General features: G+C 42.8%; 1 protein-coding gene across 3 annotated transcripts in view; it reads left to right on the forward strand.

The window, feature by feature from the left end:
• The first annotated feature begins 748 nt into the window (after nt 1-748).
• Nucleotides 749-15,295, forward strand: part of ubr2 (ubiquitin protein ligase E3 component n-recognin 2) — a 44,724-nt gene continuing 30,177 nt past the window's right edge. Inside the window, exons 1-11 of one of the 3 annotated variants that reach the window (XM_046358872.1) lie at nt 749-938; nt 3,643-3,902; nt 4,359-4,437; nt 6,931-7,041; nt 7,217-7,347; nt 7,472-7,610; nt 10,996-11,058; nt 11,215-11,335; nt 11,592-11,699; nt 11,945-12,033; nt 14,530-14,628. In XM_046358872.1, coding sequence (XP_046214828.1) covers nt 855-938; nt 3,643-3,902; nt 4,359-4,437; nt 6,931-7,041; nt 7,217-7,347; nt 7,472-7,610; nt 10,996-11,058; nt 11,215-11,335; nt 11,592-11,699; nt 11,945-12,033; nt 14,530-14,628 — 1,284 coding nt within the window. In that variant the 5' untranslated portion in view covers nt 749-854. Of the gene's footprint in view, nt 939-3,642; nt 3,903-4,358; nt 4,438-6,930; nt 7,042-7,216; nt 7,348-7,471; nt 7,611-10,995; nt 11,059-11,214; nt 11,336-11,591; nt 11,700-11,944; nt 12,034-14,529; nt 14,629-14,717; nt 14,817-15,295 lie in introns of all 3 variants that reach the window. The other 2 variants (XM_046358870.1, XM_046358871.1) reach the window with 2 other exon arrangements.

The raw sequence follows: 15,295 nt of genomic DNA on the forward strand, positions 1-15,295 counted from the left end.
AAATTCTAAAAATTATATTTTACCAAGGCACACCTGCTATTTGAAATTCATTCCAGGTGACTACCTCATGAAGCTGGTTGAGAGAATGCCAAGAGTTTGCAATGCTGTCATCAAGGCAATGGGTGGCTACTTTGAAGAATCTCAAATTGAAAATATATTTAACTTTTTTTGGTTACTACATGATTCCATATGTGTTATTTCATAGTTTTGATGTCTTCACTACTATTCTACAATGTAGGAAATAGTAAAAAAAATAAAGAAAACCCCTAGAATGAGTAGGTGTGTCCAAACTTTTCCCACCATTTGTATCGTTTATCTCCAGTGACCTCTTTATCAATCTAGCCTATTTATTTGACTCCGTTATCCCAGAGCTTTGTAGGCCTAAATGTTTGGGTGAATCAAGAACCAACCATTTAGTTGTAATTTACTGATCTGGTCAGTTTATGATGCTGCCTTTTGAACGAGAATTAACAATGTTCCGCTAATGTCTGGCAGGTCTCTCTGGCATTAGATAAATGCTCAACATTATTGTACAGTAAATAAAGGTTTTGCACATATTTTGTCAAGACTTTATGGAGTATGTCACTACAATCACCATCAGAATATTAATGATGAATATTTTGATTATGATATTACAACTACTAGTATGTAGGCTACTACAGTCTGTCTCCTGTCCCCAGTGCACCTTATAAAAAAGTCCCCTCGGCTGGGCTGTTCCCTGACCACGTTGTGTCATCGTTGATCCCACAGCCTCTCATTTTCCATTAGTCAGCTTTAAAGTTTCCCTACTCTCGTCCGCACTACGAACGGCTGATATCCGTTTCCTTCCACATTGGACGGACTAGCTAACGAAGATGGCGGCGGCAGAATCTGATCGTGAAGTACCGTCTGCTCTGTGTACCGAATTCCTGAATTTCTCTGCCAAGGACACAGCTTTGGTATGTGACAGTTTCCATGTGTGTATATATTTGGTGTGATGTGTCTTCTCAAATGGTGCAGAGCGCACCAATTCCATCGACTATATTAATTTCTATATTTTTCCATCTCGACCTGTTTTTCTTCAATGCGATGATGATGATGGCCTAGGCTACAGTACGGGAGCATAGCTAATGCTAACTGGCATTAGCTAACCTACGGCATTGCATAACTGTAATATATTGATTGGAATCGATACTACAGCAGCTATGTTATATTGGTAGGAATGTGTCCAGGATTATTTTAAACAATACTAACGTTATAGGCTAGGGTCACTTGGCAGACAGTATTTTTCGTATTGCCGGCCAACATAATTTGTTAGCCGCACTGTCTGAACGTCAAGCAGTTGTTGTTCCATAACTAGCAGCAGTAGTTAGCTATTCTGTACAACTTGCGTACCAACAAACCCGCAATATCTGTTGTTGGGAATGAACCTTATTCGCTCCGTGAAACCCGCCCTGTTAACACAACCAGTTGGGGAGAGCTCGGCCGTTATGCCTGGGTCACACCGACAGTGTTGACGCAAAATAGTACACAGCAACCACTCGATATGTGTGCAACAAAAGGTCAACATTTATCTTCTGTTACCATTTCTGTCTAACCGTCTTCGCATACGTTCGATAAATCCAACCTATTCACCACACACAACGCACTAAAACTGCCAATGTTGCAATTTAAACGGCATCGTTCCATTGGAAATGAATGTACTTCTGGTGTCCCAAAGCATAGACTCTGTCGGTGTGGTCGAGGCGTTAACCAGCTAGCATCGTAGCCCCCCTGATCAGACTAACAGCGTCGTTGCTTCAATTCTGCATAATACATTCTGCAGGCAAACTTTTTCATGATGTAATCCAATATTGTTGCTGGATATGTGCAACAAAAGTTCAACATTAAACTTTTGCTACTATTTCTGTCAAGTCAATTTAATGCATACAATGAATGAATGTACCCCACAAAACAAAGAACGCACTGCAACTGCCTCACAGCATTACTTTGGAAATGAATGTACTTCTGTTGTACCAAAACGCAAATATGCTGTTCATCTGATCGAGGGGTAGTGATGCCAGGTTACAGAAAAGCTTGAATTGAGCTATTTGCACAAACCTAGCCAACTAGCGAGTTATTAATTCTACCTACTAGTCACATATTGTTAATAACAGTAAAACAGATGTTTTCCATTACCCATGACCCATCCAGTGTGATACATCACTTGTTGATTGCGAATACTTCCCTAGCTAGCCAGAATGTATTGCAAATGTATCAAATTGCCAATAGTGTCCTTGTACTTGGGCCTTCAGTAGCTCTGGTGTCAATCATTACCAACAGATGTGAGAACAATCCATAACAAAAGCATTGCGTCTAATTCTAAATATGCTAAACATTGTGTTGATCACACTAAACGAAATATCAACTTCAGTGGTCGTTCATTTCCCCATTACACTCAGCCTAAGACTACATGTTGTCTACATGTGACATCTGCCCCCCTGCAGGCTATATACCAGACTAAGAGCTCACTCTCCACATATGACGCAACATGCCATGTACTAGATGTGACTGTGCTAGTTTATCACTGTCATTTGATTCATTATTATTTGCTAGGATTGACTTTAAGGGTTCCCCTATTGCCTGGGGCATGTGAACTGAGCAGTCATGGAAGTTGAGCCTGCTCCGAGGTTGCCCCATTGGGCAGGTGATTTATATATATTTTTTGTTTAGATATATTGATAACGACCTACATGCAAAGAATTCCAGTAGTCTGGTCTTTCTCGTTCCTCCATTGTATAGGTAAAAATAGCTACTATTTCATGCAAGTGATTCAGTGATTGCCAGGAATTGTGGGTTGACTATTAGGCTGATATATTTTATAGAGCCCGACCGACGTTATCGGACTATATTGCCCTTTTACCGCTATATCAGTATCGGATGATTTTTCCACTGATAACCGATATTCAATAAATAGGATGAAAAAATGGAATCTCATACTAATCTGAACACTTGTGGTCATTCTCATGATGTCATTTAATTTAACAACATAAGAAATCAACATTTGAAAGATTTTTGTTTTGGGTGGAAATTTGAGAATTCGGGATGGAGAAAAAAAAAAAAGTATATCGGCAGATACATTTGCAAGTTTTGTCCCCCCCAAAAAATGGAATTGGTATCAGACCCCAAAAAACATAAAGGTTGGGCTCTAATATAGAACGAGAGTGAGTGACTCGCTTATCAAAGCAGCAAGCCCCAGCAAAACAGGCAAAGGGGCATGCCAGATACTTTCATTACAGGAAACATGAGGTAATTGCACTTACTGACCATGGTTTTAACCTCCTAATAAAAAAAATAGGCCTTTTGGAGTGAGGTGACCATGTAGAATGTGCAGCTCACGCCGATGCAACCAGTATGATTTAAAAAGTCAAAGGGCCACAAAATGCGACTAAATGGTCGCAGTCTGGAGCCCTGCCTATAGGCATACAATAAAGACCACTCAAAGGGCCACAAAATGCAACTAAATGGTCTCAGTCTGGAGCCCTGCCTATAGGCATACAATAAAGACCACCCAATATAACTAAGTCAAATTCATACAAGTTGGACCTGGACTGTGTTCAATGTCCTGCTAACAACAGGTTTGTTGTAATGTTCATGTCTCACTGTTAACACCCCTCTACACAGAAATGGCTCCAAGTGACTGACCTGTACAAGGAGGTATACCAGCACCTTGCCCGCTATGTACCTAAGATCTACTGCCTGGGGCCCAACCTGAACCCCCAGAGTGAGGACCTGCTGGCCCAGCTGCTGCTGCAAGCCCCTCTAGAGTGGTACCTGTGTGGGGAGGACCCTTCCACGGGCCTTGCCAAGCTGGAGCAGAACAACCAGCCATCACAGCTCTGTGGACACGTCTTCAGAGTGGGAGAGCCCACCTACTCATGCAGGTGGGTGTAGTTGAGGTCTCGTTAGACAGGCAGACAGAAAGACAGACACACATGCTAGCTGTCCTTTCCTGTGAATTGGGTCAGGTTGGTCCTGTGTTAAGTCTCAGGTCAAACCGTAAGCTTCCTGGTAAGCGGTGCGGTCTCGATAAGGTCGAGGTCACTTCCGTTTACAGGATCAGCTTGACCATACTAGCTAATTCCATACACACCCAAGTGTGTGTTCAACGGAAAGCCATTGCAATGCACTCCCATGCTTATTGTACTGTATGTGCCTAATTGAACATCCATTCCATGAGTTTTGTTTCTATTTTTCCTGAACAACTCCTCCTTTGTATTGGCATTGAGTAAGAGGGTAGCATGGGATCAAGACATGACCTGGTGGAACCCTGGAAGACAATGTTAGGTACTGTTGCTGTCCCTCCTGCTCCTCTCACAATCTAGCTCTCTCTGCTGCAGGGAATGTGCTGCAGACCCCACCTGTGTGCTTTGTATGCAGTGTTTCCTGGGCAGTGTGCATAAAGAACATCGCTACAGGGTAAGAAGGACCACACAACCTCTATCATACACTCAAGTGTATGCACACATGACTGTAAGTCGCTTTGGATAAAAGCGTCTGCTAAATGGCATTTATTATTATTATTATTATAAGTGTTCAGTATAAGCAGTCTAACAGCCCAAACAATGGCTAGTAGTGCTGAGCCATTAACTGTCATTTTGTTTATGAAACAACTAATTGACCCACGTTGGTTCAATAACTTGATTTCCATTTATTAAAATAAATAATATTTGTGAGCCCAACGTGCTGTTTCTCTACAGAGAAATCATTCACGAGAGAAGTCGAGAACTTTGTGGGACTCTGGGCGGAAGGGAGTTGTAGTTTTCACTAAGCAAATATTCAACCTAGTTCACCGCATAGCCCTGGTAATTAACAACAATGCCCATAATCCATTGCGCCTGTTTTTTACAGCTCGGACAGAGACGGATCAGAGAGGAAGAGGCAAAGCGAGAGGTTTCACTCTAGCCAAAATCTGTCCAAAATAAATAAGCCCAATACATTTCTATGGGCTTATCACCTGCCTTTGGGACAATGACTTCCATTGTTAGGGCAGAGGCATGAGTATCTCATCATTTATATACAACTCTTTGGATGCATACACTTTTACGCCTGCTACGTTAGGTTATATGCACACAGACCGCATGAGAGAGAAATGTACACAACGACGAGAGGGACAGAGACGGTTTGTGAAAGAATGCCTTATTTACTTTGAAGAGCTAGTCAAATGTATTTTGGCAGACAGCTCTGCAGCATACTTAGGCAGGCCAGCGAAATAGGATGACTAAAGACAGTACATTATGTAATATACACAACTGAAATATTATATTTCATAGTAATTTCCTAATTTCTTCTATTGATGTCTACCCAATGTGGACCTGACACAGACAATGGAATGTTTTGGCAATTGAATGTTCACTATTTTTGACTTTGGAATATCCATTAAAAGCTCTATAATTATTTCATAATAAAAATAGTAATAACCTAAAAACATGATTATAAAAAAATTCAACCAAAATGGAACCGACCTCAAATCGCTCAGCACTACTGCCTCGGTTTCAGTAGAAGTGCTGAATGGGTAGGTAAGTGAGTGGGTGATTGCCATGAGATGGGTCATCCAGTTGCTGCTCTGAATCCAGGCTGAGGATCAGGCAGGCTAATCCCATTTGGGCCTAGCCTGGCTTGCCACTCTCCTGCCATGTGAGTCTCAGGATGGGTGCACCTATCCTCCTCAGGTCTCAACCTCTGTTCACCCAAGAGTAGGTACAAGTTGCCCCTAACCACTGATACAGGGTCAGGTATATACTGTAGTTTTTAGGCCTACTAACAGTTAAGATTAGGATTGGGGGGTAGGGTGAATTGATCTGCGGAAAATATGACCGTGAGTGCTTACTTATGTATTCTGGTTTTGTCTTACTCCTCTTTGTTTGTGTTCTAGAACATTCTAAAACACTACTTCAGGGCAGGAAGATGTATGTACAGTTGAATTCAGAAGTGTACATGCACTTTGTTGGAGTCATTAAAACTCGTTTTTCATCCACTCCACAAATTTCTTGTTAACAAGCTATAGTTTTTGCAAGTTGGTTAGGACATCTGCTTTGTGCATGACATGTTATTTTTCTAACAATTGGTTACAGACAGATTATTTCACTTACAATTCACTGTATCACAATTCCAGTGGGTCAGAAGTTTACATACACTAAGTTGACTGTCCCTTTAAACAGCTTGGAAAATTCCAGAAAAATGTCATGGCTTTAGAAGCTTCTGAAAGGTTAATTGACATCTTTTGAGTCAATTGGAGATGTAGATGTATTTCAAGGCCTACCTTCAAACTCAGTGCCTCTTTGCTTGACATCATGGGAAAATCAAAAGAAATCAGCCAAGACCTCAAAGAAAATTGCAGACCTCCACTAGTCTGGTTCATCCTTGGGAGCAATTTCCAAACGCCTGAAGGTACCACGTTCATCTGTACAAACAATAGTACGCAAATATAAACACCATGGGAGCACGCAGCCGTCATCCTGCTCTGGAAGGAGACACATTCTGTCTCCTAGAGATGAACGTACTTTGGTGCGAAAAGTGCAAATCAATCCCAGAACAGCAAAGGACCTTGTGAAGATGCTGGAGGGAACAGGTACAAAAGTATCTATATCCACAGTAAAACGAGTCCTATATCAATCCTATAGAAAATTTGTGGGCAGAATTGAAAAAGTGTGTGCGAGCAAGGAGGCCTACAAACCTGCTCTGTCAGGAGGAATGGGCCAAAATTCATCCAACTTATTGTGGGAAGCTTGTTGAAGGCTACCTGAAATGTTTGACCCAAGTTAAACAATTTAAAGGCAATGCAGGTGCTGTAGAAGGTGGTCATTGTTGTAGTCTTCCAAATGTAAACCATCCAGAAGCTTCTCTGTCTGCTGCGTATGACTGTGTACATGTACTTGTGTTGTCTTGCCTCACATATCGTCTCCCCTTCAGATGACGACCTCTGGGGGAGGGGGGTTCTGTGATTGTGGAGACACAGAGGCCTGGAAGAAGGGCCCTTACTGTCAGAAGCATGAGCCCAACATCAGTGACTCTTGTCAGGAGGTGAGCAGCTCTCAGCCACTGCGACTGTATATCATGTCTCATTCACATCTAATAAAAGTACACCGTTCATTCGCTGCTGTTACTACACATTGTTACAAGTTGTTACAGATTGCTAATGGCCACTTTAATCATTCTTTGAGGTTGACACAACCATTGTTTGATTGTGTATCTGCAGGATCCCCTGGCTCACCTGTCAACAGACATGATTGCCCGCTGCTATAATGTCTTCGCTATTGTGCTGAAATACGCCGTGGACATGCTCACCTGGGACAAGGAGGATGAGCTGCCCCCGGGCCTAGAGCCTCCGTACGTACACACCCGCACACAGGAAGTCATTCGTGATTGCAAGTCATGTTCTTGCTGGTCGCCATGACAACAAAATGGTTTTCATCTCTAGCCAGTTGATCTTCACGTCTTTTTGATTTGTCAGAGACCGAGGTGACACCTATTACTGCATGCTCTTCAATGACGAGGTCCACACCTACGAGCAAGTCATCTACACCCTCCAGAAGGCAGTCAACTGCACCCAGAAAGAAGCAGTCAGCTTTGCCACCACAGTAGACAGAGATGTGAGTGTGTTAATGACTAATGGCTTCATATTAGTGATGGGGGGGGGCATTTATCGTTACATATTGCAATATTTTATCTATATTTGACTCCAGGTATTAATTAGTTAAACATTATTTTACTACTGTAAGTAGTAGGGATGCACCGATATGACATTTGTGTCCGATACCGGTAACCAACATTTTAAATTTTAGCGACCTTTTAAGCATTCCGGTACAGTTAAATAGTTGAAACAAGGTGTCATATGTTCAGTTGGGAACAGATTGTTTAATAACTCGTAATTGAGAGAAATGACAACCATGAATGTATTTTATTAGCACAACAGATGTTCATGACACAAATAGTTTAGCTGCCCCGCATTACGAAGATGGTTAAGTTGTTTGTCTCTTCTCACTATCCAATCTTGACTCTATGGAGAAACTTAACTGTTTTGAAAGAAATATTGGTTGAAACTAAAATGCAGTTCATCATTTTAGCTTTAACGGCTTGAAAATATGACTGTCTCTAGGCTTGTCCTGAACTGCTAAAAATGGTACAACTTCAGCTTTTCAAATGTGCTCAGCTGACTTGACTAGTAAAAGGAGAGCAAATGTACAACACATCTCATCTTTCATTTGGGAAATAAAAAATAAATAAACAAAAGAACAAAACTGCTTAGTTTTAAATGAAATTAAAATCTTGACCTATACCAGCCATGAAAAAACAAGTGTCTATAGATGACTGGGCTACAATATGACTACCCGAATAGGGGGAGGTTTTTTCTTCACAAAGAGGACCTATTCGAGAGAGTCCGTTTCTTTTTTCCGTCTACAATGTGTGAAGCTTCACTGAAAAGGTGCTCACTGTCTGCTCTAGTACAGGGAAGCACCAAGATGCTTGTTACTTCTCCAGTATCCAAGTGCATCTTCATTCCTGGTAATAGTACGTTCTGTCAGGTATGCTAGTATCTGCAAATAATGAGAAATGGGGTTAGTACATTAAATACAACATATTGCATTATTCCTACATTCCAAAGTATCATTAGGCATAGATCAACATTGGCAAATGATGGCCGATGTCGTAACAGAAAATGACAATACGAGTCTCTCTCTGAGACACACACACTGACCAAAAAGTTATTTTGTTGGAATTTCTGTATGTCCCCATTACCAGAAAAACAATCAAAAACTATTTCTTTCAATTACTTGCTGTGCTGTTTTGTTGTTCAGTCGTTTCATTCTCAAGCAGGATTTCATCATGCATGTCAAGCAGGGAAGTTTCAGCTCTGTCTGTCCGTGGCATCTTCTGTCGCGGGTCCTCTTCCTTGGAGCGCATTGTCACTGTGTCCGTTCCATCTTGTCCAGCGGTGTATGTAACATTTCACATAAACCCTGTTTTTTTTTTTGTCTGCATCGAAGTAGCGGTCCTTGTGCCTAGCATCGAGCATGGTGGTGACGCAGTAAAGAGGCTCAAAGAGAATACCACTGAATCGCTTGTTCACAGTCTGTCGGCAGTTTTGTTGAGCAGGTGTTTCAATGCCATGACAGAGGGTATCACGTCTGCTGCCGACGTAGTTGATGAGCCTATTTCTCGAATCAGTTGTTCGAATGGAGCTCGGAGTGTGTTCATGTTTTCAATGAGAGTCTACTGGTTTGTGCTGATTGTTGCAGGTAACTCAGTCGGCTTACGCGCCAAGTTCTCGTTTTTGTTCCAGCAGGCTCTCCGTCATGTAAAAAGTACTGTTCCATCTGGTGGAAATGTCTTGCTTAAGCCTTTTCGTTTTTACTCTTAAGCTGTTCCTGTATTGCTTGCAGCCGGCTACATGCTAGCTGTGAGTGTTTTAAAATGACCCATCTTCCTACCTGTTGCCACTGTCAGATATGCTGCCTTGGTCCAAAACACCTTCGTTCACAACCAGTTGCAGCATGTGTGCTATGCATGGAAAACTGGTGACTCTGCATTCTTCCAAAGCCTTTGTCATGTGCATTATCAGGTAGCACAGTGTGTACTTTGTTCCAAACATGTTCTCAAATGCCATTGAAATGGCAGCAGCGGTATGAGAACCAGCACATTCTTGAGTATGCAATACGGCTTTCCTCAGTACGAAGTCCTCGTCGACCCACTGTGCTGTCAGACTCCGCATGCTCATGGGGTTGACATCGCTGGTCCAAATGTTAGTCGTGTAGCTAATAGCAGTGACGCCCATAGCAAGATGCTCATGCATGTGTGTTTCAACAATACTGTGTAACTCCAGTAGGGCAACATCTGAAAAATAGCGCCTACTTGGTAGTGTGTACCGGGGCTCGAGGTGCTCGACCAGTCGACGAAAGCCAACATCATCTACGACAGAGAACGGTTGATTGTCAAGGCCATTATCTTGGCGTTAATTGATTTCGCCTTTGAGTTGTCTCACTGAAATGTTACTCTTACTCTTTCAAATGACTGCTGGACTTGAACGTGTTTAGTTGTTGGAAGTGTGCGCTTAGTTTTTTTTCTGCTTTTGTTCTAAGTAGTCGCTGAACATCTGGGAGGGATGCACTTTCAAATGAGTAATTAGGTTTGTGGTATTGAAGAATTTCACTTTCTCCCCTCGGGAAATAATAGCAGCACAAACATTGCATATGGCCTTTTTGTTATCTTCCTTTGACACTTGAAAAATAGATCCACACAGCAGACATTGTGGGCGAGGTTAGGAATGCTGTTGCACGTGTAGCGCTGTGTTTTTCGCTGCATCATTACGTCATCTACCTACGTTATATAGGTATGCACGTCCTCTACCTACGTTGTATAGGTATGCACGTCCTCTACCTACGTTATATAGGTATGCACGTCCTCTACCTACGTTGTATAGGTATGCACGTCCTCTACCTACGTTGTATAGGTATGCACGTCCTCTACCTACGTTGTATGGGTATGCACGTCCTCTACCTACGTTGTATAGGTATGCACGTCCTCTACCTACGTTGTATGGGTATGCACGTCAGCTTTAAACTAGACATAGAACCGATGTTGGTATTTTCTAGCTAATATCGTCCGATTCCGATATGCTTAACAATATATCGTGCATCCCTAGCAGGTAGCGTTAGCTAGCACTAGTCTGCTGGCTGAACATCCTCAAACGTGGTGCACAATTGGCCTAGCGTCATCCGGGTTTGGACGGTTTAGGCCGTCATTGTAAATAAGAATTTGTTCTTAGCTGGCTTGCCTAGTTAAGTAAAATGTAAAAAAATATTGAGCAATATATTTGGAACATTTACAATAAAATCGAGGTATCCTATATATATATATGTATGTATGTGAGAATCGCAGTACATATCGCATCGGCACCTAAGTATCGTGAGGTCCTTGGCAATTCCCAGCCATACTTCATATATGTGTAATCATTCTCTTGTATCTTCCACTATACAGGGAAGGAAATCGGTGCGCTTTGGCGACTTCGCGTTCTGTGAGCAGGCCAAGTCAGTCATTGTGGTGAGTAGCCTGGTCTGGGGAGCTGGATGTATCTCCATTGAAATTGTCATGAGATGACAGATGCTCACATTCCACTGCAGCCACCAATCAAACCTATGTTATTTTGCAGTAATTGTTCATGAGTGTATTAATCTGTGTGTGTGTGCGCGTCTGCAGAGGAACACGAGTCGTCAGTCGAAGCCCTTGAGGGTCCAGGTAATGCACTCCTCGGTGGTGGCTCACCAGTGCTTTGCTCTCAAAGCCCTCCACTGGCTGGGCCACGTCATAGGATACTCAGGTCAGCCTTCTTCCTCTTTCCAAGCTGCATGTGAAGTATGTCTAACTGCCGTTGGATTGTACACTCCGTATCCTCTTCAAATATAAAGAATTTAGCCTGTAATCTTTTTTACAAATTTTTATTCCACTTCATAAGTGGTTTATTTGATGAAAAATAAGTTTTGGTCACGTCAGTCTTTATTTTTGCTAAAGACCCTCCACACATCCTTGTTTGCTTTGTTTTTGTATCCTTGTGTGTGTATGATCTGTGTGTGTAGACGCTCTGAGGAGGATCCTGTGTCAGGTGGGCCTGGAGAGAGGGCCAGAGGGAGAGAACTCCTCCCTGGTGGACACACTCATGCTCTGTGACTCCAAGATGTGGAAAGGTAAGGAGGAGGAAATGCGTCCTTTTAGTTCTCCTGCCAGGGTTAGGGACAATTACATTTCAATTCAACTCAATAATTGAAAAATCCTCATCGAAAAGAAATGGCAAATGTCTATTTACTTTGAGATTTGATTGATTTGGGATGGCATTGACTGACCCCCACCCTGTCTCCTGCAATGCACATAAAACATAAACAGCCTTTCCGTGAGTACAGTTGTTCTAAGTAATACCTGTTTTCCACTCCAGGGGCCAGGAATGTCTACCACCAGCTCTTTATGAGCAGCCTTCTCATGGACCTCAAATACAAGAAGCTATTTGCTATCCAGTTTGCAAAAGTAAGCCTCTTCTTTCGTCCCTTGATTTGAAGGACCAGTATGGCCACCTAATGTAACACAGCTATGTGGAAAGTCACAGTGCATTCTGCATTAGAAGCACTGGAGGCGCTATTGTGAACCTGCATCTCCAGCTGGCCCCCTTTTTAATGAGGAACTAATGTGTCAACATCACATCAGCAGGGGCGAGGACTCAATCCTGATCTACATGCATTTGTAGTCGGAAATTTACATACACTTTAGCCAAGTACATTTAAACTCCAGTTTTTCACAATTCCTGACATTTAATCCTAGAAACAATTCCCTTTTTAGGTCAGTTAAGATCACAAATTTATTTTAAAATGTGAAATGTCAGAATAATAGAGAATGATCTATTTCAGCTTTTGTTTCTTTCATCACATTCCCAGTGGGTCTGAAGTTTACATACACTCGATTAGTATTTGGTAGCAGTGCCTTTAAAATGTTTTAGGTAGCCTTCCACAAGCTTCCCACAATAAATTGGGTGAATTTTGGCCCATTCAGCCTTACAGAGCTGGTGTAACTGAGTCAGGTTTGTGGACCTCCTTGCTCACACACGCTTTTTCAGTTCTGCCCACGCATTTTCTATAGGATTGAGGTCAAGGCTTTGTGATGGCCACTCCAATACCTTGCCTTTGTTGTCCTTAAGCCATTTTGCCACAACTTTGGAAGTATGCTTGGGGTCATTTTCCATTTGGGAGACCCATTTGCAACCAAGCTTTAACTTCCTGACTGATGTCTTGAGATGTTGCTTCAATATATCCACATACTTTTCCCCCCTCATGATGCCATCTATTTTGTGAAGTGCATCAGTCCCTCCTGCAGCAAAGCACCCCCACAACATGATGCTGCCACCCCTGTGCTTCACGTTTGGGATGGTGTTCTTCGACTTGCAAGCCTCCCCCTTTTTCCTCCAAACATAACAATGGTCATTATGGCCAAGCAGTTCAATTTGTGTTTCATCAGACCAGAGGACATTTCTCCGAAAAGTACAATCTTTGTCCCCATGTGCAGTTGCAAACTGTGGCTTTTCAGGTTATGTCGATTATAGGACTCGTTTCACTGTCGATATAAATACTTTTGTACCTGTTTCCTCCAGCATCTTTACAAGGTTCTTTGCTGTTTTTCTGGGATTGATTCTCACTTTTCGCACCAAAGTACGTTCATCTCTAGGAGACTGAACGTGTCTCCTTCCTAAGCGGTATGATGGCTGCGTGGTCCCATGGTGTTTATACTTGCGTACTATTGTTTGTACAGATGAACGCAGTACCTTCAGGCATTTGGAAATTGCTCCCAAGGATGAACCTGATTGTGGAGGTCTGCCATTTTGTCTGATGTCTTGCCTGATTTCTTTTGATTTTCCCATGATGTCAAGTAAAGAGTCACTGAGTTTGAAGGTAGGCAATGAAATACATCCACAGCCTATCAGAAGCTTCTACAGCCATGACATCATTTTCTGGAATTATCCAAGCTGTTAAAAGGCACAGTCAACTTAGTGTATGTAAACTTCTGAACCACTGGAATTGTGATACAGTGAATTATAAGTGAAATAATCTGTCTGTAAACAATTGTTGGAAAAATGACTTGTGTCATGCACAAAGTAGATGTCCTAACCAACTTGCCAAAACAATAGTTTGCTAACAAGACATTTGTGGAGTAGTTGAAAAATGAGTTTTAATGACTCCATCCTAAGGGTGTGTAAACTTCTGACTTCAACTGTAAGTGCTAGCTCAATGTCTCAAATGTAAATGTATGGTGTAGCTATTGCAGAGAATTGGACACTGTCTTGAATGGAAGTTTGATATAACGGAAGACTATTGTGTGAATGTGTTGGCACAAAGCCTCGATGGGGGCACTAACTACATCACATCCTTTAACCAGTCCTCCTGGGTGGATTTCCTCTCAGCCTGCTTGGCGTGTAACTCAGGCCCACACACTCCCGGTCCCTGTCTGACTCCAAAGGCCGCTCTGCTCTCTCTCTCTCACACACACACACACACACTCGGAGCCAAGGCTCTACAGGTCTCCTGAGCTGAACCTGAGAGCATAGATATATGCGCTCACTGGGTCGCATGAGCTAAGACTCGAAGCCAGGATGTTGGATAAGATAGGCCACTCAAAATCTTACGTGGAGGAGTATTTAACCCTAACTTTGATTGGACACAATTGGCCTGATGCTCTTCTGGGATTCTATGTCTATGCTTTCAGAGACCTGGGTGGTCAAGGGCAGGAGGGCTTCAGAAGCTTAACGGGGAGAAGGATGAAGTTGCCCTTAGACATTGATCTGAGGTCAGTTTTGCTTTCCTCCTCCCAAATGGTTAAGGTTTTTCGATTTGGGGAGTAAGCTGATCCTAGATCTGTGTCTAGGGGTTACTTCTCCATGGAACTTAGAAATGAATTTGGGGCGGGTGGGGGGGTTGAGGAGAGGGAAAGGGGCCCACGCCCTTTGACCAGGAGGTGAATGTCCCCCTTGTCGTTTAGAATTACCGGCGCCTCCAGACAGATTTTATGGAGGATGATCACGAGCGTGTAGTGTCAGTGACCTCTCTGTCAGTTCAGCTCTTCACCGTCCCCACCATGGTGAGTAACCCCAACCCCACGCCTGACCACACCTCTCAACACACACACCTTCTCTTCTTCTCTTGTCTTCCCCATGCCAACACCATTAGAATTATGAGCGCTTGCAGAGCGACTATGTGAAAGATGACCACGACAGGGAGTTCTCAGTCACTGACCTCTCCGTGCAAATGTTCACAGTGCCCTCCCTGGTGAGTACGGGCGGCAGGGTCGGGGTGAGATAGTACCATCCGAGATGGGATGCATGCTGACAACCTCAGGGATCTTAGACTTAGTATGGATGCTGTCACGTCCATAGAGAGAAAGTATGGCCATCTAAGTCAGGGGTTCCCAAACTTTTTCACTCTGGGGGAGGGGGAGCCTTCCAGCATTGGGGAACATCCCTCCCCTTCTGCGTGCTCACACACACATGCCACGTCTATTTCTGTGGGCACAAGCACTGTTCATGACACAAACTGTTCACACCTCTTGGTGGAGTGAATTTTGGACGTTTTTAAAGCTTATTTCCTGCAATTCTACACATTTTGTCATGGGGTGCATAGACATTTTGTCATTTTAAAAACACATTTTCTTGCCATGTCTAATGTGTATTCAAAATCAATTGGCTAAAAAAACATTAGCTGACATGGACTAGTTGATCTGGACATTTCTGACGAGTTATAAATAGCTC

Source organism: Oncorhynchus gorbuscha, linkage group LG08 (assembly GCF_021184085.1).
Source record: "Oncorhynchus gorbuscha isolate QuinsamMale2020 ecotype Even-year linkage group LG08, OgorEven_v1.0, whole genome shotgun sequence".
NCBI lineage: Eukaryota > Metazoa > Chordata > Actinopteri > Salmoniformes > Salmonidae > Oncorhynchus > Oncorhynchus gorbuscha.